This window comes from Euprymna scolopes, chromosome 3 (genome assembly GCF_053919585.1).
Source record: "Euprymna scolopes isolate OS-2025 chromosome 3, ASM5391958v1, whole genome shotgun sequence".
Classification (NCBI taxonomy): domain Eukaryota; kingdom Metazoa; phylum Mollusca; class Cephalopoda; order Sepiida; family Sepiolidae; genus Euprymna; species Euprymna scolopes.
The window spans coordinates 185292421-185319675 of NC_136484.1; the positions used below are offsets into that span (position 1 = coordinate 185292421).

The 27255-nt window shown below is 33.4% G+C and overlaps 1 protein-coding gene across 1 annotated transcript in view; it reads left to right on the top strand.

Annotated features, from left to right (window-relative positions):
* Positions 1-27255, top strand: part of LOC145260356 (arginine--tRNA ligase, cytoplasmic-like) — a 445287-nt gene that overhangs the window by 409358 nt on the left and 8674 nt on the right. Inside the window, exon 13 of the mRNA XM_080118291.1 lies at positions 17398-17456. Within this exon, the coding sequence (XP_079974417.1) occupies positions 17398-17456 (59 nt within the window). The remainder of the gene's footprint in view (positions 1-17397; positions 17457-27255) is intronic.

Here is a 27255-nt window from a genome sequence, read left to right on the forward strand (position 1 = left end):
AATTTCAGGGTGAAAAAAATTAACGTTTTTGGTCAATTTTTCGATATTTGCGGGGCGAAGGATGGGGCTTTCATATGGACCAAGTTTGTCAATTTTTGTTCAGTCTGTCAAAAGTTTTTAGCAGACACAAAAACATACATACATACATTTTCGCTTTTATATATATAGATGTAAATGTAACGTGAACATTATACTTTTACTGTGTCGCTACATATCAAACTTCTCTGACCCACACGTTGTCTGGTACCGTCGTAGGAACAAACAAACAAGTATGGAAGAATATTAATTTTTATTTTGGACTATTATTCTCATCTTTATTAGTTGTTGTTTTTCATCTTTTATTGGTTGTTGGTTATTCACGTTTCGGCCAACTATTCCTCTGGCCTTCGTCAGGTGGCGCAGTTGATAGAGACGTTGAATCTCTACAGTTCCAGATGAACATTGTCTGAAGATAGCGGTTTCAATCCCACCCAAAGCGTGCCAGAGGTTTACTTGGCCAAAATGTGGTGAGACGACAACAACTACGGATGGCAGTGATTGCTGAGAATGCAGTTAGGAGATTCGAAGTTCCCATCCGTCACGGTTACTACCTGACGAAGGCCAGAGGAATAGTTGGCCGAAACGTTGTGAATAACCAACAACCAATAAAAGATCAAAAACAACAACTAATAAAGATGAGAATAATAGTCCGAAATAAAAATAAATTAATATATATAATGCTCATCTCAAAAATGAATTCCAATTAAGGAATAATATATATATGGAAGAACATAAAAAAGTAAAACTCAGCATTTTTTTTTTTAGGTGAATACAACAAGTCAAAAAACATTTTGTCGCTTCCTTTGATTGATCAAGCGTTGTCCTTTTTTTTCTCCTTTTCTTTCTCAGTGTGTGAACACTTGCTTGACTTGCATATGTGTTAAGACAGCTGCTGCTGCTAATATTTTCGCTAGTCAGCCATCCTACGACTGCTGCTGATTTGCTCACACGTGCCATGTTGCATAAAGTTGGTGGGAGAGATTCCCAGCAGAATACTTAATTATTAAGAATAAGTCAAAAATAAGAACATAATATTTATATATGTATTATGAAAGATTAGCGTAAACATCAGTACCGTCAGTTTCAAATCCAAACAGATCTATAATTGGTCTTCTATTCTGGATTCACAAAGGCTGATGATAGAGCTCATTTATTTTATTTGAAACCTATGGTACCAATTCTGTAATACATATATATATATATATATATATATACAAGGTGCAACAATATATCTGTTGCCCTAAAGAAAACAACACTACAGCTTTATTTTAAAACTTTTATTGAAAAAATCAATCCATGTACTTGATTATGTAGTAGAATTGATATCTGTTTAATGTAGCTGCCTGCAGCCTCAATCACTGCCTCGATACCGGTCTGGAACTGGAAGTATGCCTTTTCCACAAGCGTCAGTGGGAGCTCGGCGAATACTCGGCAGATGGCAGTGATCAGACTTGCTTTGGTCTTGTGAGAGGTCATGTTGGTTATGTTCTTGACGTATAACTAAAAGAAGTAGTCCAGCAGGTTCAGGTTGGGGGGAGGAGGGGTAGTCCGTGAGGGAAGAGTCGAAAGTCATAAAATTCCTTCTGAAGTCAAGCCTGGGTCTCTTTCTGTTACTACACCCAGGATCTGCCACCTGATTGCACCAGGGGATCGCCACACTTTTCAACACATCCAGATACACTTTGGTGTTGACTTTCAAGCCGACTTCAAAAGTGTGAGGTGGCATGATGTGGCCCTCACTTGAAATTACACCAAAACCAAAAGCGTGGCTAGAAACTTAGTTGAGCTGTCCAGATTTACATTTTAGGGGTACTAGAAATGGTCCTGTTGTCAGCACTTGGATTGGTAGAGAGCATGAGTTGTACAGCGGCGCATCTCTGATCTTGCTTGTTGACCATTGTTTCACTTTCAGACATGATGAAAGTTTTCTATCGCTCTTGGGATTTGTATTTAACCAGCCAACTAGTAGATGGTCTGCAACAAAAAATGAAAACCAGTTTTCATCAAATAGAAATGGAATCATGTCATCTTTTCTAGGGCGATAATTTTATCTTCCCACCTTATATCTTTACCTTTGCCTCTTTTAAAATGACATTCAGTGACTCCAAATCTTAATCTTTTGTATTTGACTGTGACCTGCTTTTTCATTTTCATGTTCTTAATCTCATCAGCTTCCAGTGTCGCCAAATATTTGTAGATTATTATTATTGGCTCACATGGAGCTTTCACACAAGTCATCAAAGATCTGATTGGAAACCTGTGGTGTTCTCTGGAAGCTGAGTGACAACAAGTCTCACCAGACGTCCAGCTATCTCCACCTTCTTCAATAGCATTTGCAAATAAATTTGTGTTATCACAACAGTCTCTTACCATTGATTCTTTCCATCCCCCTTGACCCTTATCAGCTCTTTGGTATCACTTTTTTTGTGCGGGCGGGGGGGGGGGGTGAGACAATGGGAGGGGATGCGTGATGGGGGTGTAGAACTTGTAGATATGCAGTTTCAGTGTTATTATTATTATCATTATTATATTATTCTTTATTATTCATGTATAGAAGTAAAAAGACTTATTATTTTGTCATCTAATTTACATATGGGTTGGTGTTGTGTACAGACACACATGTAAGTTAGGTAGCACTACTATAAAAAATGCTTACAGAAATGCGAGAGATGTGTTCAATCAACCTGAAATAAGAGAAATAATTTTACTCTTGTTCTACAAACTGAACATAAAATGGATGAAAAACATTTTATTGATAAAAATATGTATTTTAAGAATGAAATGATGTAAAAATATTTAAATAGAAGTTTATTACTCATTATTTCAAGAGTTAATAGAAACGACTTTAGAGTTACTTCTCTTGCAAATTTTCAATGTTTTATGGGGCCCCAGCTTTCTGTAATAGAAACAATGCCATCTTAAAAAAGTGGCCTCTCATGTGACATATGCAGCCGTACATATTAGTAGGCCATGAGATGAGTAATTTGTTGTTAATTATAAATTATGACTAATTAACAAGATTAACAGAATTTCTTTTTCAAACATAACTCAATGCCAGAACTAAGGCATATTTTAGCATTTTTTTTTTTCTGTTAAAGTATATATGAAAAAGCCTTATTTACTTACCTCACCATGAAAGCAAAGTTAAATATAAGGTTGGTTTTTAATATGGAGAAAATCCAGCGCTCCAAAAAAGGCTACAGCATACCCTCATCTGTTCACGGTTCGTGTCATAACGTCATAACAACAAATGCTTGGTAAACAGTGTTGCCAATTTAGCGATTTTCTTTTTTATTTTTTTTTATTTCCTGCTTGATCTAAAGATTTTGTTGAAAATATGTAAATTTTGGATCGAGTATTACTGAATGGTACTGTATAGTATTGTTTTTATATGAACTAGGAAAATTAAACCATATTGTTGGATGAATACTTAACATAATCCAATCCTTAAATAAGAGAAAAATTGTCCTCGATGGTCACATATCAAAAGAATCTATATATATAAAAGCGAAAATGTATGTATGTATATATGTATGTACGCTTTTCCTCGATGTCCACAAAAGGCTTCTTTCAAAGAAGCGCTTGCTCGGTTCACAACTTCTTAAAACTTTTTATATCATCTATAAATTGTAATATCTCAGAGTTACCCACGGAGCTCGCCTGTCTATTTAATTTTATTGACTTTTAAACGTTAATTATTCGACATTTCCCGCATTGGCACGCGTTACATTCGGTTTTCGGTATAAAAAAAGCGAAACTCGACTCTAATCACAGGCCGAAAGCCAGTTGTCTCAAGAGAGCTAAGTAACGTTTGTTCAATGTCGACTTCATCATATCAGACTGTAGCTTTCATTTCGCTCCTCCTAATAAACAGGGAGCGGGTTTTTAAAAACAAACAAACCGATTTATTCACCTCATTCAAAACTGTCCCGCACAAAATTGTAACTGCTGAATACCTATCGCCGTCACGTCAATCAAAAATGCACACCTGTTTTTTTTTTAAACACTTCACTATTTTTCAACTGCGCGTCGTGAAGGCTTCGTTTTTTTGTTTTTTTTTCACATTTTCGGGGTTTTTTCACATACCCCGAAAAACACCCGGGCAACGCCGGGTACCCCTCGCTAGTCTAATATAAATGTGGGTGGAATTTGGGGGTCAATCCTTGGACCTTTATTATTCCTCATATTCATAAATGACCTTCAAATTATCTGATATGGATATATTTGCTGACGACACCATACTCTGTAACAGAGATGAGGAGAAAACGAATGAACATATATCTAAGAGAATTGGCTGAAAACTTACAGAAAAAACTCTAGTCTGTAGTGGAATGGGAGGCATAAATGGATGGTAACATTCAATGCTGCTAAGAGTAAACTTATTTCCTTTAATAAATACAAGAAACCTTCCGAACCACTGAGAGCCATAGCTAATGATACACTACCTGAAAGCTATTCATTCAAACTCCTAAGTTTAACGTTCACAGATAACATAAATTGGGACAAATATATCAAGGGCATTGACAAGACTGCTGCTAAGAAGATGGGCTCTCTCTACTAGAAAGTTACATACCCCTGAAAGTATTCTGTTCCTCTATAAGGCTCCCATTTTTCTATGCATGGAGTATTGCTGTCATATTTGGGTTGGTGCATCTGCTACTAGTCTCACACTCCTAGACAGGATTAAGAAAAGACTCGCCAACCTAATAAGTCCCACATTGTCGACCAAACTCCAACCTCCGTCCCATTGATGAAATGTTGCATCACTTTGCCTATTTTACAAGTATTTTAATGGAAAGTGCTCCAATGAATTCTAAGCCCTTGTACCTCTCTATTTTAATACTCCTGAATGACCTAAAAGGCAGCAAAATCCCACCCTTTTAATGTAGAGACTGGAGTTTTCCCGGAAAATCCGTTTTGTTACTTTTTTACTCATATCATGTTTAATGTTTGTACAAAAATTTTTTAAATTCCAAGGCGTAGTTATTGAGAAAAGTGCAGACAGATGAACAGACAAAAATAAAAATTACCTCCATTTAAAAGGACTGATAACAGAAAATGTAGCATCAGAACAGATACTACACTGTACTCATAACTAAAAGGTCAAGATAGACAATCCCTGATCCACTCACATTTAGTATAACATAAATAGATGCATACAAAAGTTGAGCCCATACCTTACATTGACAGTAAAATTTAAATGTCTGATTTCAAGTTGATACAACTTTGCATTATAGATCTTTTTTTTTTAGATGTTGCTTATGTATATGAGGTTAACTCATTTGCATATTGGTTTTAAGAAAGGACATTTGATTATTTATTTTTTAATCAATGATTATTTTGGTTTTAATTTAACAATTTTTAGGGGGCTTTTTTCACAAGTTTGTTTTATTTTTTAGACAAATATTTAGCATTTTCTGTTGAACTGATCCTTTCTTTAGAGGAACTTGATTTCCAACAAATTACTTTTTTTATCTTCCTCCCATGGTGGAAAGATGTGACACAAGGATGTGAAAGTGGGATTAAAAAGCTAACTACTCTGCAAAAACGCCTGTGCAGCCACATCAACATCCTCCGGTAGGGGCACCTGAGACAGCAATAAATTAACTTTATAAGAGAGGAGGTAAACCCTGGGATAGCGAATCTCCTCGAACTGCACAGGTCCTGCAATGTAACACAATCCACAGAAAAATAAAAACATTTTAATAATGAAACATATACAGTAGAACTCTAGATACGGCATTAATTAGTAACGAAATGCAGTACAATATATAATCAAATAACATTATAAATAACACCATAAGGCAGAGGAATCCATACTTAACCAAGCTGTAGTTCATCACCTTACAGATGATAAACTTCTGACCAACCAGCAATATGGATTTAGGCAAGGCCGTTCCACAGCAGACATCCTTACATCTCTGAACATATATACCATTCACTGGACAAAGCAGGAGAGGGTAGAGCGGTAGCTCTAGATATATCTAAGGCTTTTGACAGGGTATGGCAATAAGATCTTCTCGGGAAAATCAGATCATAAGGTATCACTGGACGAATACTTAACATAATTAAATCCTTCTTAGATAAGAGAATAATCCAGGTTGTCCTCGAGAGTCGTACATCTAAACAATATAATATAAATGCGGGAGTGCCCCAGGCGTCTATCCTTGGACCTTTATTATTCTTAATATTCATAAATAACCTCCCTGACAAAATTGTCTGTGAGATGGGTATATATACTGATGATGCCATGCTCTATAACAAACATGACAGGAAAACAAATGAACACATATCTAAAGAAATGGAAGAAACACTAGAGGATGACCTCCAATCTGTAGTGGAATGGGGGACAAAAATGGATGGTCACATTCAATGCTGCCAAGACTAAACTTGTTTCCTTCAATAACTAAAAGAAACCTTCTCTACCACCAATAGCAATGGCCAAAGACTCTGTATCTGAAAGTACATCTTTTAAACTCCTTGGCCTAACGTTCATAGGAAACATGAGTTGGAACAATTTCATTGGGAGCATTGCTAGGACTGCTGCAAAGAAGGTAGGCTCTCTCTGTACCGTGCTAGAAAACTACTAACGCCCGAAAGTATCCTGTACTCTATAAGGCCACCATTCATCCATGTATGGAGCACTGTTGTCATATTTGGGCTGATGCATCTGCTACTTGTCTCTCACTCCTAGACAAGGTTCAAAAGAGAGTCGCCAACCTGATAGATCCTGAACTGTCATTTAAGCCTCAGCCTCTATCCCATCGATGAGATGTTGCATCCCTCTGCCTGTTCTACAAATACTTTAATGGTGAATGCTCCCACAAACTGCAAGCACTTGTACCCCCTCGATGTAAATACCCCGACAAACCCAACAAGCAGCTAAATCCCACCCCTTCACAGTAGAGATCCCTAGATGTAAGAGAGTCTTCTACTTCAGTAGTTTCTTCCTCAGAACTGCTAGACTTTGGAATTTCCTTCCGGATCCTTGCTTTCCCAACTGTACTGACATGCAGAAGTTCAAGTGTAACGTGAACCGACATCTTGCTGCCCAACTCCCTACATAGTACCCCTGTAGCTTATGTCCCTGATAGTAACCCTTTACATCAGTGGCAATGTGCTTTGTTTGGGGTGAAAATGTAATAAAAAAATTTTTTTTTAAACTAGTGGCCGGAAAAACATCATATTCCACATTGTAATCTGAAAAAAACGTATCCTAGGGCCACTGTATCCCAGGGTTCTACTGTAGTGTTGACTTTGATGCCAAGGAAAAATTTCTGGCTCTTTCTGAATTGTAAATTGATTTTTTTTTTCCCCTTTTCTTCCTTTTTAGTCACATTTAAGATAAATAAATTGGTAATGAAATTATCAAAATCTTTATCTGCATAAATAGAGAAAGATTTTGTTATGAACAAGATGTTTATTATTTTAAATTAATATCTGAAATAATTTAAGTAGCAAATTTTGTGAAGCAATAGCAAGCCAACTAGTCTATATAGTATATCTATAAGAGTGAGAATGTATGTGTGTGAGGACGCTTCTCAACCTATGTACTCAACGAAGTTTTGATCTACCATCTTGAAATTTGGTATATAGAGTATTCAGACACATGGAATACTTTTTAATCAATTTTCATTTAAAAAAAAGGGGGCTGCTAATTAGTTAAAATTGAAAAATTGGTACTTGAGGTGAAGCTCGTCAGATTTTTATCTATTTGTCAACTGTTTTACAAGGTTTGAAAATACTTTTTAAAGATCATGGTAAGCTGGTCTGATGGTTATCGTACTTGACTCATTGTTTTTAGGTTTTGGTTGCGATCTCAGCTTGAGTATTTTTTTTAATTCCAAGAAATGAACTGTTTACAAAAAACATAAACTCACATACACATATCTCAGTTTCTTTCCGTTTTATTAACTCCATTTTGTTTTGTTTTTTAAGAATTTAATGTTACGCTTAATACCAGGCAATGCCAGATACATTCTCTCATAATAAATTCCTTGGATAAAATCAGTTATTAGCAATAATCAAAATAGTGGCTATCATTTAAAAATTGTGTGCAAATATACATTTTTTTTTCGACATATTTATCCAACAATGTTTTTTCTTCCTTTTTCTATATTTTAAATAAATATTGTGTGAATGTTCTAGACAAGATGATGTATTTGAAGAGCTTCAAATGATTATCCTTAACTCCAGCAACTTTGGCTGAAATAGTTTTCTCAGCAATGTCAGAAAAATGTAAATTTGTCAGAAAAATTGCTGGGTAGCTAATTAAATAGATTCTGTATCTGTGATATCAGTCGGGCAGGTGATGAATTTTTGGACTCGATCTGTCACCCATTTCCCCAACCTCTTCTCCTCTGCCGACCTCATTCACTCTTAACACAGTTTCTTTGATTCTTGCTGATAATTATTTTGGAAGATAATTTAATAGTTGCACAATTACCAGGCTCTCTCACTGTCTCGCTCGCTCACTCTCTCTCTCTCTCTCTCTCTCTCTCTCTCTCTCTCTCTCTCTCTCTCTCTCTCTTGTGTTGCATTCATCAACTGAGATTTGGTGAAGTGGATACATTCGCAGACTATGGAATCATCTGCACGAATTTGAAATCTTGTTAGTTATATATATATATATATATATATATATATATATATATATATTTTTACAAGGAGGTCACCACTTATCAAGGCCCAAAGGCCACTTGAGGATAAGGGTTAATAGATTTATGGTAGTACAACAGTGTAGCAATCGTTAGTAATGGGAATTTGGTATAATTTTATTATTTAAGGGGATGGCTCAGCAAGAATTTGTTTACATTAGACTTGAAGACGACCATATAGGAAAGCAGGCTAGCAGAATAGTTCCACAGGTGGGCAAAAGGAAACAAGCTTAGTTTATGGAATCTACATTTAGATTTCGGCACAGATAGAACGTGGGGTAAACTGTTGACAGTGGTTGTAGCTAGTGTTTTCATAAAAGTTTGGCAGGGTGGGACCATAGATTGGAGCTCGGATGAGCAGTCGCCATGAAAATATCAATCGAGCAGAGGCAGATTTCCAACATCTCGTCTGTGATGAAAGAGGTTGCAAGGAATAGAAAAGGGCATCACCTACTAGATTTCAAAGCCGGTCTTAAACTCTGTCGAGGTATGTATTCAATTGAAAACTACTATCGTGGGGAAAGGTATGATCCCATGATTCATTGCTGCTTTAAGTAAAATAACCCTCACCAGCTTCCATAATACATTATCACACAATTAGGAAAAACTATCAAGTAGAAGTTTAATTAAAACTAAAAATCAGTTTTTGTATTTTGCACATCCACCATTGTTATGGGTGGAAACATCCATAAAGCAGGGGGAGATAAGTCAGTCTGTCATTTAACCAAGTAATAATGAATGGTGAATATTGATTTAAACAGCAGTGATATTGTAATGTGAGTACCGTTGCAAATGGACAAACAAGCAAAACAAATAGGAAATTCGACTTGGTTTTTCTTTCTTTTTTTTTAACACAAGTCGTTTATTACCATTTTTCTTTGTCCTCATCTTGACACCAGCTTAAAAGTCTCTCGCTGTGGGGTCACATGTCCATCTCACCTGGCTGTGATTCTCTTTCTTCTCCATTACACGCCGGCCATAGACAGCCATTTCTCATCTTCAACTTGACACATCCCTCTTTTGCAACCGCACTTTTTCTTCTCTCTTCATTTTACACGTATATCTCGTTCAACACCGACTTTGTTTTTCTCCAACCACGTGGTGTCCTCTTTTGTCTTTTTTCCCCCTTTGCGCCAGCTCACTCGCACTTCCTAATTTGCATATGTTCTTTTTTCGGCTACTGCTGCTAATATCCTCGCAAGGCAGCCCTTTTACTACTGCTGATGATATTTTTCCACACACTTATACAACAGTATATGTGTCATAGATAAAAAAAAAAAACTTATTTATTTAGATTAGCGTTTCTTTGATAATTTTAAATATACATTCAAAAAAATTATATCAAAAGTATTTTTAAGTAACAACATAATAATAATAATAATAATGTTTAGTTTGATGTTTTTTTTTTTTTTTTGTCTGGATAGATCCGTCTGCATTTGAATTTAAAAAATAAATAAACCTACTCCTCCCCAGGTTGTATTTTGTTTGTCTGCAGGGTTAAGTGTTGATAAAATCTTAATTAACTTGTTAATGAAGTGGATGAAGTGCTTCAGCCAGCAACATGTGTTTATGACACGTTCAGTAAACACAAACAAGACAGGGTGGGAGGGGATGAAAGTGGAGAGGGGAAGATGCTCCTTAACAAAAGTTTCACATCATCTTCCTGCAATGTTACTAATTTTTTTTTTTTTTTTTTTTTTTGACTCAAACTCAAACAAAAATCACAATATTCTAATGCAGATTAATTCAGTAATTCCAAATGTTAGTATTTCTATTTATATAAACTTATGTGTATATGTTTATATATTTGTATGTAAAGAACTCATTCCTAAACTAATAAACCTATCATTATGAATTTTGGAACACTGCTGCTATGCATAAGGGATTGTAATGTGGGATATATTTAATTTAATGTCATGCAAAGTATGTGGAAGTCCTTTGTGAAAATTTAGATACTTTTTTTTTTAATTAAATTTTAACAATAAGTATTAAACAGTACATATTCTCCAAATCTCCAATTTGAATATTCTAATATTATATATTTGAATTTAGTTTGGTCCATGGTCATTATACGCCAATTAAACAAGTTTCCCTGAATTTCAGTTTTGTAAGAACTCCTTAAGCTTGAATTTTAGACATTTTCTTGAATCAAAATTATGTAATGGATTTCGAACAAAATTGGAACAAGGAGTCTAGATATAAGGTTTAGTATCATCATATCTTGATTTTAATCTTTGTAAGGGGGACATAAAAGTAGTACAAAAGGGCTCTTGTTTAGGGGGATTAATTTTACTCATCCTAGGACAGGTATTCTATTTAGGTATGAAGACAACAGGTTCATTATTGAAAATCATCTTAGCAGCTCATTTAACCTCTGAAATTAGTTTGCTGTTTACATGCAGTGACAAGGTGCATACTAAAAATAAATTTGTTGCGTTTTCAACAGACTGATCCGGTCTTAATCTAGTACGTAAGTCACTCTTTTATATTAGACTAGCGAGGGGTACCCGGCGTTGCCCGGGTGTTTTTCGGTGTATGTGAAAAAAACCCCGAAAATGTGAAAAAAAACCAGGTGCCCGTGAAAAAAAATGAAGCCTTCACAACGTGCAGTTGGAAAATAGTAAAGTGTTTTAAAAAAAAACAGGTGCGCGTTTTTGATTGACATGACGGCGATAGGTATTCAGCAGTTAGCATTTTGTGCGGGACAGTTTTGAATGAGGTGAATAAATCGGTTTGTTTGTTTTTAAAAACCCACTCCCTGTTTATTAGGAGGAGCAAAATGAAAGCTACAGTCTGATATGACGAAGCTGACATTGAACAAACGTTACTTAGCTCTCTTGAGACAACTGGCTTTCGGCCTGTGATTAGAGTCGAGTTTCGCTTTTTTTTATACCGAAAACCGAATGTAACGCGTGCCGATGCGGGAAATGTCGAATAATTAACGTTTGAAAGTCAATAAAATTAAATAGACAGGCGAGCTCCGTGGATAACTCTGAGATATTACAATTTATAGATGATATAAAAGTTTTAAAAAGTTGTGAACCGAGCAAGCGCTTCTCTGAAAGAAGCCTTTTGTGGACATCGAGGAAAAGCGTACATACATACATACATACATACATACATACATTTTCGCTTTTATATATATAGATGATGTTAAGAATTTTACGTTAGAAATGGTGACCCAGGACCGTTATCAGATACCAGTGACGGTGGATTGTTGTATTTGTGATAAAAGTGTTTGTTTTTGTTTGGTGGGAAGGATGACAGTGTGAAAGAATGTGTAATTTGTTGTTCATAACTGCAAAAAGAGTTTGTGTTTTGTTTGGTTTGGTTTCAGACTTTTACCAAAACTACTGAAATCGGCCTTAAATGACCACAAAACTGTCAATATGTCGTAAAACAAATACTCCTAAAATCATAATAATGAGTCTTCAATGGGCAATGACAAAATCCTTTGACTCAAAACAGCGCAATGTTAATGCATCAACGACAATAAATCAACACGTAATGCAAACAGATATGATGCAATACATTTTTGAAACATTATATAAAAGTACATTATTATTGTTGTTGTTGTTATTATTATTATTATTATTATTATTATTATTATTAAGTTTATATATTAAATATTGAAATATTTTTTTATTTAAATATTTATTAAATATTTTTTATGTGCACAAAAGTTATCCATGAAAATATATTTCTGGGTGTCATCCATCATCAGCATGGCTAAACTTTTACCAAGGATCAAACTCGTAACTGCACAATCAGCAGCCTGATGTTTTTCCACCAAACTGCAATAAATTTTATGCACGATTTTATCGCTTCTAAATGTAAGATCTATTTTTTCTTTCTTTTAATTTTTTTTTTTAGCGATTCTGTTGTATTTAATTGTTACGCTTACCTAAGTGTTGATGGAGTTACTTGTCCACTGTTTATTTGCATTGCCCCCTTGTTTTTTGGACATATTTTTTTATTATTAATAATTTTGTTTATTAAATATTTTATTTAATTATTAAATAAATTTATTAAATTTATCGCTAATAAAACATAAATTTTTAAAATTTGATAAATATTTAAATAAATTTTTTTATATATTTAATAAATAAAATTTTTTATATATTTAATAAATAAAATTAATAAAAAAAATATGTTCCAACAAAAAGAGGGTGACGCAAATAAACAAAGGCAGATAACTCAACATTTAGATAAGAATAACAATTAAATACAACAGAATAGCTAATAAAAACATTGTTAAGTAAAAAAATCAAAAAAAAAAACAATAGATCTTGCACATAAAATTACATGATGTCAAAACTAGATCAAGAAACCAATCTTATTTTAGGGGCTTAAACTTTTGTCACTTACAATAAACAAATTAACTTGTTAATCTTCCATCCAGGAGATATCCACAAATGAACAGCAGTGGAAAAGATGATTTCCTCATATTCTTATATTTTTTTTTTTTGGGGGGGGGGGGATGTCCCCTCCTCGGTTCTTTATGTATGAGATAATCGTCTACACTCTATTAAAATGAGATTTAGATATTCTAGAACACTAGCTTGTAGCCTTCCTAGAGGATGCCAAGAAAGTGATTAAAATTTTTTTTTTTTTTTTTTTTTTTTTTTTAACAACCTGCCATAAGAAATTACATAAAACATGACAAAAATGTCATTTAATTTTCCCGTGGGCTAAAGGTTCAATTTCACACAGAATCTAAATTATTTTTTAAAATATAGTAAACAAGAAGAATCCAATTTCACTATTTGTAGATTGCAGCATTGCATGTCAGCCATGTTATCTGCTTTACTTGCATCGTGAGTTTTAGAGTGAGGAGGTCAATCTTGATATAGAGTTTGTTACCTGTTGAAATATATTTGGTATAATTGCGAAAATTTGGACGATTTTATTTATAGCCATAGGTGATGTGAACAAACCAATCAGGTACCAGAATCACTGTATAAAATATATTGAATTTCTTTGAATTTTTTAGTTATAGCTTTTCGTCTTGACATGAAAGGAAAACAACTGTTGACCTTGACTGGATTAATACTGCCATTCTTTCACTGGAATTCTTTACAATTCAAAGCTTATAGTTTGGTTACACCTTTTATAAATTAATTGATAGTCGAACTCGAAGCACAGAATAAATAACAAAACCTCTTTTAAAAGCAAAACAACTAAAGGTTTTATTTATGCAGCAGAAAGTTGGACTGTGTTTGTTTGAGAAAAAGAAGGAATAGAAAGTTCTTTGAGTGTGTAATATCAGGCAGTGGTTCTTTGTGGAGTCTAGAGTTGGCCATCAGTAATCTTCAAATTGTCTATGCTGGTGTGTCCAATGGACAGAGAAGTGTCTGCTTTCACTGCTTGCCGAGTTCTCTTTGCCTGTTGACCAAGATTCCCAAAGGGGCTACAAACGTTCTTTAGGGGACAGAAGGAATCAATGCGCCCTACCAACTGATAGGTCAGTTTATGGCCGAATCATTAAAGGGGAGGGGGTAATTGATTCACAAGAGAAAATCAATTTTTATTTTATTTGTAACAGCTACACATCTCTGACTGGATTGATTTTGCTAATTAGGACAACATTTAATATTTGCAATTCGATCATTTTTTTTATAATAATTTTTTCTTTTCTCATTTTTATATAACAAGAATGATTCTCTACTCAAGAATATTATTCAGCAGACTGAAATAGGATTTATATTTTCATTGTTATTTAAGGTTTTATGCCAAACTTTGAATTTGTTTTTCAATCACATTAGGAAAGAAAAACTCTAATAGTTGCAATTCCATTATATGCACCTTTTTTTAAACAAGTAACTGTTCATCAAGGCCCAAAGCTACTTGATGATAGGGATTAATCAATTTGTGCCAGGTGTATGGTGAGACAAACACCTTGAAGATTGCAAATAATGGTTCGTTCTTGGCAGAATTCGAATATTTAAGAGGATGCTGAACAAGAATTTGTTAACATTGGACTTAAAAATGACAATGTTATCTGTTGGGAGGTATAAAGCAATCTTTTTACTGTTTTTATCCATTAAAAGTATAATTGTATGTTGTTTTCTCTTGTGGTAGTTAGCAATTTAAAATGATGATACTCGGAAAAAATGGTTTCTATTGACTTTTGATGAAAAACTGTTTTGTAACATTAGTATTAGTAGCAGCACCAGCAGCGATAGTACAGCGGTAAACAGACTTTTTTTTTGTTTTTGTTGTTATTTCAGAACGATTTTTGAAAAAATAATTAAAAATATGAATATAAAATATGTTCTTACATGTTTAGTTAGAGCTATTTTGTTATCAGAATATAATTACCATATATTTCGTTGTATAAGAAGACCCTTAAAGTTAAAAATCATTTTTAAGAACCAATATTTCATAAAATGCCAGGTGTTGCAATTTCTAACTTAGTTTCGTGATTTAGCAGTCAACTTATACAACTGATATATGATAAATTTATGAAAATTTGCTCCAATTTTGTACCTTATCTTATCTGACGGTCACCTTATATACCGAAATATATGGTAGTTTAAATCAGAGCTATTTGGTTATCAGAATATATAATTATTAAAGCAATCCCAACTTGCAATTTCTCAATATTTCTGGTCAAATGTTTGAAAATATATGGTTAAAAAAAACAAGAAAATAAGCTTTCTAAATCTATAACTTGCATGTACTTTTATCCATTACATTAAATTTTAACAGTGAATTAAGCAGTGTTTTGCTTTGAACAATCGAAAATGTGAAATGATTTTTTTTTGGTTCACGAGTACGAGCGGCCCCCCCCCACCACCCCCACCATTGAGTTTGCTTTTGATGTTCAAAATCTAAGCGATAACATTTTCAAAGGCCAATAATTATGAACTGTAAATATGAGTGTCAAACACCCTCTTAAAAGAACTTCCCTTAATCCTACCTTTAGCCCTAGGTATGAGTGGCAAGCTTCCTCCTACAATTTTCTTTACCCCTAACAACCAGGCTAAATCCGAGTGGCAATTTTTTCATTTGTATTGCTAAGCAGTGTCTCTTTTGTGAGAGAATGTCTCATTGTTGTCCATTATATTAAGTTTGGAAAAGACAAACGTTTAGTCTTTTCTAGCTTATTTAATATATAAAATTAAGCCAGTTGGATTTCTCATATTAGACCTAAATAGCAATACATCTGACAAATTGATATTTGATTCTGACTAGCTATTTCTTCTTTTTTATCTTTGCACTATTTTCTGTGTACTGAAAAATGTATAATTCATTTCAGTCTCTAGCAAGGAAGATTATTACAACAGAAACAATTGTAAATAATGAACAAAAAGCTCAACATGTAAGAGAGACAATTCCTTTTTAACTTAAAGGTAAAAACAGTCGGTACTTATTTAGAATTGGACCTGTTTTTCAAATAAAATTTACAGAAAAATCTTTTTAAAACTTTGAGTAAGCAGAAAAAGACTGTCTCATGTCATCATCTTCAAAAATAACAAGAACAGATAAGTTCATAATAATTCGAACTTGTGAGAAAAACCTTGTAATGCTAAGGCTTTCACATTAATCTCTAAGATGTGTAAAATTTTATTTTTTTTTAGTTAATAAAAACTACTTTATCAATTTATATGATTTTTGGAATATGACATCTTCATTCTGGTATGTACACCATAAAAAATTTTCTGCTATTTAGTTTTTTTTAAACAGGTTTAATGGTTAATATTCTCGCTTTTACATTTGTAACTTTCCTATTTTTTTTGACTTACGCCTTTTGTTTTCAAATTCAAACAAAAATGATACGAGATAAGACACCTAGTATATACTTGATGCACATGTATTTATGTAAGCATTCAACTGTGTGTTTGGAGGGAGGTAGTACACCTTTAACAGGTCTAAGCAGGAATGGTGACAAAAAAGGGCATAGGGGAACGTTAGAAGGTGATGATGAAGAGGAAAGTGGTGTACATGCTAATAAATCTTACAAAAACTTAACGAACATGGTTAAATAGAAAATAATGAGAAACTGAGAAAAAAAAATTGAAAGAGCACACAATGTTGTTTCTTTTTTTTGTCTCTTTTTCAAAGCGAAGTCACCACATCAAGGCCTGGAAGCCACTCGTGGCTAATGGTTAATGAGTGTAAGATGGTCAATGAGACAACAGCATAGTGATTGGTAATGTTGGAAATTGGGTAGAATTTGATTATTTAAGAGGACGGCTCAACAAGAACTTGTTTACATTGGACTTGAAAACACCCATGTTGTAATTAGCTGGAAAGTAGCCTCACTGTATAGAGTTTTAGGAAAGAAACTTTGTTCATGGAGTTTGTGTTTAGATTTAGGCACAGATACACTGGAGGACATTGTTAACAGTGGTTGTAGCTAGACGGGTGCTTGTTGTGAATGTGTTGCAGAGGTGGAGGCATAGCTTGAAGCTCAGTCAGACACCTGCCATGAAAATAACGACAGAGCAGAGATGGACTTGCAACGTCTCTTCTATGAGAAAGATGTTGCAAGGAGGCAAAATGGACATCACCTACTAGGTTTCAAAGCTGAGTTTGAACACTGTCATGGCAGGAAACGGAACTTTGAGTATCTGTTCATCACGTTTTACAACTTCATTCTGTCAGTGTTGGAACAACATATGACTAACATAATGACAATGTCTCATTAAAAACAATGTGTTTCTTTTTAATATTGTTTCCTTTCTTTTTATTATAGATGTTAGATGACCGTGGTAACACAGCTGCGTACTTGTTGTATGCCTACACCAGAATCAGGTGAGTCTTTTTTTTTTTTTTGTTGAAGTTAAAGGTGGGAAACGACATTGTCCTACTATCTTAATTTTTCTACATCTACCTCAACCTAAGAACTCTCATCCATTCTTTCGGGATGACTACATCATCTCTAGTTTTCAGTAATAATGCAACCTATGTACAGAAAGTGTATTTCGTCTTTTTATACTTTTTCTGTGTAATGCTCTTAATGTGTTCTGGAAAGTAGATCAGAAAGTGAAAAAAAAATGTACTTTATGACGATTGTATGTAGCAGTAATATATAAATGAAGAAGTTTGATCCCAGATTAATATGTCGCCGGATTAATTAGTTTAATCGTGTGATACAGAATGTATTTGAAATGAGATTTCCAGTTACAGTTTGAAGATAGTAAATGTATAATAATGTGAGGTATTGCTAGATAGTGTAATTATCTCCCTTGATTTCCCTTTGCTAAAGACAGAAATCCCACTTAGTACTTGTATGAACATGTTTCAAAGAATCAGAAGAACAACGTTGACAGAACAGGAAGAGAGGTTGATACAAGAATAACTTTGCCTGAACTTTTGGCATGAGTTTCAACTTAGATATCTTGAGAAAAATGTAAATTGTAATTTGAATCATAACTCTTCCAAGTTTTTCACTATTTTTCTTCTTTCTCCTGACAAACTGAGTTACTTTCATCGCCATATCATTCTAACATTTGAAATATTACTTTAACTTTAACCTGTCCGTCATAGTAAAGTTTAAAATATCATTTAATCCTGCCCGTCACACTAAATTTTAAAATATCATTAGCCTATTTGTGACACTAAAGTTTGAAATATCACTTTAATCTGTCCATCACACTAAAGTTTGAAATATCTTTAATCCTGTCCGTCACACCAAAGTTTGAAATATCTTAAGTCTGTCTGTCACATTAAAGTTTTAAACATTACTTTAATCTGTCAATTACACTAAAGTTTGAAATATAAGTTCAGCTAGTCCGTCACACTAAAGTTTGCAATATCTGTAGCGTGTCTGTCATACTAAGGTTTGAAATATCACTTTACAATGTTCATCAAAGTAAAGTTTGAAATATCAATTAATCCTGTCCATCACACTAAAGTTTGAAATATCATTTTAACCTGTCAGGCACACCAAAGTTTGAAATATCACTTTAACCTGTCCGTCACACTAAAGTTTGAAATATCACTTTAGCCTGTCCGTCACACTAAAGTTTGAAATATCACTTTAGCCTGTCCGTCACACAAAAGTTTGAAATATCACTTTAGCCTGTCCGTCACACTAAAGTTTGAAATATCACTTTAGCCTGTCCGTCACACTAAAGTTTGAAATATAACTTTAGCCTGTCCGTCACACTAAAGTTTGAAATATCACTTTAGCCTGTCCGTCACACTAAAGTTTGAAATATCACTTTAGCCTGTCCGTCACACTAAAGTTTGAAATATCACTTTAGCCTGTCCGACACACTAAAGTTTGAAATATCACTTTAGCTTGTCCGTCACACTAAAGTTTGAAATATCATTTTGACCTGTCAGGCACACCAAAGTTTGAAATATCACTTTAGCCTGTCCGTCACACTAAAGTTTGAAATATCACTTTAGCCTGTCCGTCACACTAAAGTTTGAAATATCACTTTAGCCTGTTCGACACACTAAAGTTTGAAATATCGCTTTAGCTTGTCCGTCACACTAAAGTTTGAAATATCACTTTAGCCTATCCGTCACACTAAAGTTTGAAATATCACTATAGCCTGTCCGTCACACTAAAGTTTGAAATATCACTTTAGCCTGTCCGTCACACTAAGGTTTGAAATATCATTTTAGCCTGTCCGTCACACTAAAGTTTGAAATATCACTTTAGCCTGTCCGTCACACTAAAGTTTGAAATATCACTTTAGCCTATCCGTCACACTAAAGTTTGAAATATCACTATAGCCTGTCCGTCACACTAAAGTTTGAAATATCACTTTAGCCTGTCCGTCACACTAAAGTTTGAAATATCACTTTAGCCTGTCCGTCACACTAAAGTTTGAAATATCACTTTAGCCTGTCCGTCACACTAAAGTTTGAAATATCACTTTAGCCTGTCCGTCACACTAAAGTTTGAAATATCACTTTAGCCTGTCCGTCACACTAAAGTTTGAAATATCACTTTAGCCTGTCCGTCACACTAAAGTTTGAAATATCACTTTAGCCTATCCGTCACACTAAAGTTTGAAATATCACTATAGCCTGTCCGTCACACTAAAGTTTGAAATATCACTTTAGCCTGTCCGTCACACTAAAGTTTGAAATATCACTTTAGCCTGTCCGTCACACTAAAGTTTGAAATATCACTTTAGCCTGTCCGTCACACTAAAGTCTGAAATATCACTTTAGCCTGTCCGTCACACTAAAGTCTGAAATATCACTTTAGCCTGTCCGTCACACTAAAGTTTGAAATATAACTTTAGCCTGTCCGTCACACTAAAGTTTGAAATATCACTTTAGCCTGTCCGTCACACTAAAGTTTGAAATATCACTTTAGCCTGTCCGTCACACTAAAGTTTGAAATATCACTTTAGCCTGTCCGACACACTAAAGTTTGAAATATCACTTTTGCCTGTCCGTCACACTAAAGTTTGAAATATCACTTTAGCCTGTCCGTCACACTAAAGTTTGAAATATAACTTTAGCCTGTCCGTCACACTAAAGTTTGAAATATCACTTTAGCCTGTCCGTCACACTAAAGTTTGAAATATCACTTTAGCCTGTCCGTCACACTAAAGTTTGAAATATCACTTTAGCCTGTCCGACACACTAAAGTTTGAAATATCACTTTAGCTTGTCCGTCACACTAAAGTTTGAAATATCATTTTAACCTGTCAGGCACACCAAAGTTTGAAATATCACTTTAGCCTGTCCGTCACACTAAAGTTTTAAATATCACTTTAGCCTGTTCGTCACACTAAAGTTTGAAATATCACTTTAGCTTGTCCGTCACGCTAAAGTTTGAAATATCACTTTAGCCTATCCGTCACACTAAAGTTTGAAATATCACTATAGCCTGTCCGTCACACTAAAGTTTGAAATATCACTTTAGCCTGTCCGTCACACTAAAGTTTGAAATATCACTTTAGCCTGTCCGTCACACTAAAGTTTGAAATATCACTTTAGCCTGTCCGACACACTAAAGTTTGAAATATCACTTTTGCCTGTCCGTCACACTAAAGTTTGAAATATCACTTTAGCCTGTCTGTCACACTAAAGTTTGAAATATCACTTTAGCCTGTCCGTCACACTAAAGTTTTAAATATCACTTTAGCCTGTTCGTCACACTAAAGTTTGAAATATCACTTTAGCCTGTCCGTCACACTAAAGTTTGAAATAACACTTTAGCCTGTCCGTCACACTTAAGTTTGAAATATCACTTTAGCCTGTCCGTCACACTAAAGTTTGAAATATAACTTTAGCCTGTCCGTCACACTAAAGTTTGAAATATCAGTTTAGCCTGTCCGTCACACTTAAGTTTTAAATATCTTTGATGAATTATCTCTATTATTTTATATTTTATTTTGAATATGTCTGAAGAAATGTGCTGATGATTGCCATCCAAGTTGCCATAGTAACTGAATGTATGTCTTATGTAACAGCAGACACATCAAGACCCTGCAATGGCTTCTGCTACTACAATGCTAATCCAGAAGTGAGGGAAAGCCGATTCTGATTTAAAATCTGTATAAAATCAGACAAATAAATTGCGTATAACATTATCAAAATTTGATTATGTAATTTTTTTTCATTGACAATTGAACAAACTTTAAAAACTAATTAAAAAGCACTTGAATGTGTTTTAATTCTGTTGCTTTTTACATATGTGTTCGTCATAGTGTGTTTGTGTGTGTGCGCGCGAGTGTACATTTGTTGTTAAAAATGACAAAACATTATGCTTCACTAGTGTTTATATGCCTTAATCGGTAAAGTTAAAAAGAAATCAGAAACTGGTAAGTTTTAAATAAAGAAAGGCAAACATATCAATCGCATAAGAAGAAAAAAAAAACAAATGTTCCATTATGAAAATAGTGGAGAATATCTTTCCGAATTTATTTTAGATTGAGGGTTACTGTTTGCTTTCTCCCTTCTCTTAAACATTTTTGGTTTTGTCTGGTAAATTTTACTCACTTATATTTGTGACGGGACAGATATTTATTTATTTATATATAAATAAATACACATTGATCTTTATGATATATGTATATATATATATATATATATATGTGTGTGTGTGTGTATATATGTGTATATATATATGTGTGTATATATATATATGTGTATATATATGTGTGTATATATATATATGTGTATATATTTGTGTGTGTGTATATATATGTGTATATATATGTGTATATATATATATGTGTGTGTGTATATATATATATATATATATAAGTGTATATATATATGTCTGTGCATATATATATATATATATGTATATATATGTGTGTGTGTATATATATATATGTGTATATATATGTGTGTGTATATATATATATGTGTATATATATGTGTGTGTGTGTGTATATGTGTATATATATGTGTATATATGTGTGTGTGTATATATATATGTATATCTATATATGTGTATATATATGTGTGTGTATATGTGTATATATATATATATGTGTATATATATATATGTGTGTGTCTGTGTGTATGTATATATATATATGTGTGTGTGTGTGTGTATATATATATATATATATATATATATATATATATATATATATATATATATATATAGTCTTGAAAGTTTATTTAAAACCTATTAAAAAAAAAATTATCCTCTATTGGAACTTTATTTTGTCAGTTCGTCAATTAATCTCCCGTATTGCTTAATAGTTTTACAAACTAACAAAAAAATAATACCAATGTTCTTAAAGGGATCATCAGTTGTTTACCATAAAACACTGTTTCAGGGATTTAAAAATAAAATGGTATATTAAATCATAGCTCCACAACAGTGTTGATCAAACACCACATCCCTCAAAACACATGAAGAAATTTTTTTATTTTTTACTGGATCTTTTTTTTTTTTTTTTTTTTTTTTTTTCCACTAGATAAATTTAGGCTAACCAATTCATGTCATATATATATATATAATATATAATATATATATATATATATATTTTATATTTCACCCGGCCAATGTTGTGACATGGATACAGCTTATATATATATATATATATATATATATATATATATATATATAAGCTGTATCTATGTCACAACATTGGCCGGGTGAAATATAAAATAATCATTTAATTTTAAAAAAAAAAAAACTATAGTAGCAGTTCTCGGAAAAAACAATTGGAAACTAACTAATTTACGTGATTACAATAGGATTTCACCTATGTTTTGGTGAAAATAAATGCTTTTAGACTGAAGCATTTATTTTGGTATCAATTCAGTGCCTCCTCCACTTTTTGAGAGATGTTATTTATTTCCCACACTAAAAAGCAACTGTGTGTCTACACTACCTTCGTTGGGTAAGTCATAAACTTGTCACACTCCATTGTTTTGTTCATTGAATTTTCAAATCAACAACAAAAAAAAAAAAAACAATGGAAAAACTTTTAACTAAAAAAAAATAAAAGCTACAAAAAGAAAGAAATTAGAAAAATTTATATATTTGTGTAACATACCATGTACCGTGCACGCGTGAAAAAAGCAGTAGCAGCCATAGGATAGATGACTAGTAAAAATATTAACAGCAGCAGCTGTCTTTGCACATATGCAAATTAAGGAAGTGTGCAGATGCAGACGTCACAGGAAGAGGAAAGAGGAAAAAAGCAAAAAGGACAGCATTTGTTTTGACTCTGGTATGATGAGATAGAGAATGCACCACGTAGTTGAAAAAACGGAAAAGCAGGTGACGAAAAAGTTATGTGCATGAAAGGGTGGCTTAACAGACGTGTTCGACGCGTGAGTAATGTTTTGTAACTCCATGGAGTGCGTTTTCAGAAATTACTGGAATAAATGCTTTTTGTATTCTTTTAAAAAAAAAATGCTGAACCGTATTATTTTATGTCCTTCCTCGTTTGTTTGTTTCTGCGACATTACCAAACGTGCAGGTCGAAATGGTTGAAATATAACAGCATAGCTAAAATGTAACAGATATGTTACATTTATAAATAAAATAATTTTCAAAAACTAGTATTTTTTGCTTTGTTGTAAGCTTCTATCTATAAACTTGTAATGAATTTTAGAAACTTTATTTTTTATTTGATTGTTTGGAGATATTTTTTTTACCGCAGAATATTCTATGGATTATTTGGTTCCAATTTGATGGATTTTTTTTAATCAAAGTAAAATCATTCTTATTTGATTGAAAATATTAAATAGTTTCCAGATAAAATATAAAATACTGTTTTTATTTAAAAATGAATAAATAGTAGAGCATTGATCCTGCAAAAAAAAAAAAAAAAAAAAAATCAATATCATTTCATCATAAGTAATTTCGCTCATTTAAATTGGGTTCAACATAGACCTGTATCCCAGCATGGATATAAGTATTATACCAACTTAGTGGGTATTTGTGTAGTAGTTTCGGACTTTTAGCTGGTCAAACAAACAACTGTTCTTTATTTAATAGATGGTTTCTTGTTCATAGTTGTTAAATAGTTTATAATAAAAATATTGTTTTAATAATATTACCCATACAGATAATACCTGAAGAAATTGTTTTTTATTTTGCTTAAGAAATCATTCTAGATTGAGGCAATTTTTATTTTGTTTGAAGAACAGGAATTTCTACAAATAATATTGGAAATAGATTTTAAATACTGCATTTTTTTTAAAATGAATAGTTTTTAATTTAATTTAATAGTTTTTGTTCTTGGCATACATAAAAATTTAGAAAACAGAAATTAGTGTTTTCTTGTGCATTTGAAAATACATGTTAAGTATTTTATATTGAAAATAATATTCTAATAACGTATCCAATACAGAATATTTTTGCAAAAATTGTAGAAATTTAGATATTCTTGCAAAAAATTGTAGAAATTTAGTAAACACAAATCAGTGTTTTCTTGTGCATTTGAAAATACATGTTAAGTATTTTATATTGAACATAATATTCTAATAACGTATCCAATACAGAATATTTTTGCAAAAATTGTATTTTGATTCTGCCTAAGAAGAAATCCTTGTAGAGCGACAAAAACGATGTTGAAAAATTTTATGCTTGTAAATAGTCTAATCATTTATTTTTATAAATAATCTAATCATAAATAGAAAAAAAAAATGAAATAGTGAAATAGCAAACAATGTTTTTCTTTGTTCTTTTTTACTTTCACCATTGAAAAAAAAAAGTTATTTTATGAACATCAAAAAATGCACTTATGTGTGAAAGCAAATGTTTGTCTTAATAAGCATTTATTATAAATTTATATTATATATTAAAATAAATAAAAATGATCCTCCTACGTGTGTGAATGCATGCAGTCATGTGTTCATTAAAGTTTTATCCAAAATGTTTACAGAAAGTAAAACAGAAGGCATTCAAAATGGACGAAGGATATTCTCTTAATTTGCAAAAGGGAGTGATCATTATTTAGATTTTAAAAACTATTGTATTACTTAATATTAAAGACAATAAAATATTTTAGGTGATTTAACAAAAATTACCTTCTATTAAGAAAGGACTAGGTGTGACTGGTTGCGTTTAGAGTAGATAAATAATAAAGAGAAAAATTGATGCTACCTTCTCTCTGGAAGATTTATTTTGGAGAGTCCAATAACCCAGAGAAAATATAATAAATATTGAAAGAAGACAAAATGAATGAATAATTTCTGGAAACATCAGGGATTAGTATAATTGGTTGCTGAACATATTAACATATGACGTTTGTATTTTTTTTTTTTTTTTTTACAGACGAGTCGCCACTTACCAAGGCCCGGAGGCCACTCAAGGATAAGGATTAATGAGTGTACGGTAGTCAATGGAACAATATCATAGTAATTGTTAGTAGTGGAAATGTAGTAAATTGGATTACTTTATAAGCAACGCCTCAACAAGAACTTGTTTACATTGAACTTGAAGACGACCATATTGTAGTTAGCTGGAAAGCTGAGAAATGGAAGAGCATATCTGAGAAAATTGACCACATCCTTCGGCTAACATTCACATTTGCGGTGACTTCAATGTCCAAAATGTGGAATGGCTGACCCACTCAAATAAAACCGATGACGAGGGGAGGTTTTGTGATGATTTTGCCATTGCCTATGACCTCACTCAGATTGTTCACGAACCCACCCGTGTGCCCAATACACCCGGTCAATATACAAGCCTTCTAGACCTTTTCCTCACAACTTCCCCTGAGCTGTGTTTATGTTCAGTTCTATCTCCTCTGGGATCCTCTGACCACTCTGTTGTAGCAGTTAAGATAAAAACGAAATGTAATAAGTCTTCAGATGTACCTCTCCACCGTACTGTATATCGATACTCTATGGCTGACTGGAATAGCTTCCGTACATTCATATCTGATCTACCTCTGCATTCCATGTTTAAAAAGGATGTGTCCTCTATAGTATCAGACCTGACCGAATGGTTAATTATAGCCATAGACCGATTCATACCATCCAAAAAATTCCAACAAAAACCCAACAGCCAGCCATGGTTCTTCCCTGAATGTGCTGCTGCCATCACACACAGAAATCACTTTTTCCATAGCTACCAACGTAATAGATGTACTGAGACTAAAGCTGCTTTCAGGACTGCCAGCAACCACTGTAAAAGAGTAATAAAACATGCAAGAGAGCTATATGCTCAGTCTGTTAAATCCAAAGTAGCTGAGCAGCGGCTTGGTTCCCACCAGTTCTGGCAAATAGCAAACAGGATCCTGAACAGAAGCATGCGTTTTATCCCAACTATCATCAACGGACCTAAGGTCATCTCATCAGCATCAGACAAGGCCAGACTATTTGCCAAGAACTTTGCAGCTAATTCTACCCTATGCGACAATGATCATCAACTCCCTGTATTTCCTCCTATAACAGATAACACGCTATGCAACATACAAATATCTGTGCGTGAGGTCGCTAAGCTAATCAAGAACCTGGATTCCAGTAAAGCAACTGGCCCTGACGGCATTCCAATTATAGTGCTAAAATAGCTCCAACCAGAACTTTCCCCCATACTTACAAAACTGTTTAAGTGTTGCCTTAAGGAGAAGTGCTTTCCAACACCCTAGAAAACCTCATCAGTATGCCCTGTATTTAAGAATTCAGGTGAAAAGTCATCTCCCTCTCAGTACAGACCAATAAGTCTCCTGTGTGTCATGAGTAAGTTGTTGGAATCCATATTAAATAAAGAAGTAGTCAACCACCTCAACAGAAACAACCTTCTTAGTGACATGCAATATGGTTTCCGCTCTGCAAGATCTACAGCAGATGTGCTAACAGTTATATCACATAGGATTAGTGAATCTCTTGACAAAGGTTTCCTTTCCAGGGCAATTGCTCTTGACATATCGAAGGCCTTCGATAAAGTATGGCATAAGGGCCTACTTCACAAGATTTCCAGCAACGGTATTACTGGAAATGTTTTCTCAATCATTAAATCATTTCTCTCCGATAGGTTCATAAGAGTAGTGGTTGATGGGCAGAAATCAGAGGCCCACAGTATTAATACTGGAGTCCCCCAGGGGTCCATCCTGGGCCCAACTCTCTTCCTGATCTACATCAATGGTCTCCGAAAACACATACTTAAATTATTCGTTGACATCTATGCTGATGACACGACCATCTATGGCAACACATC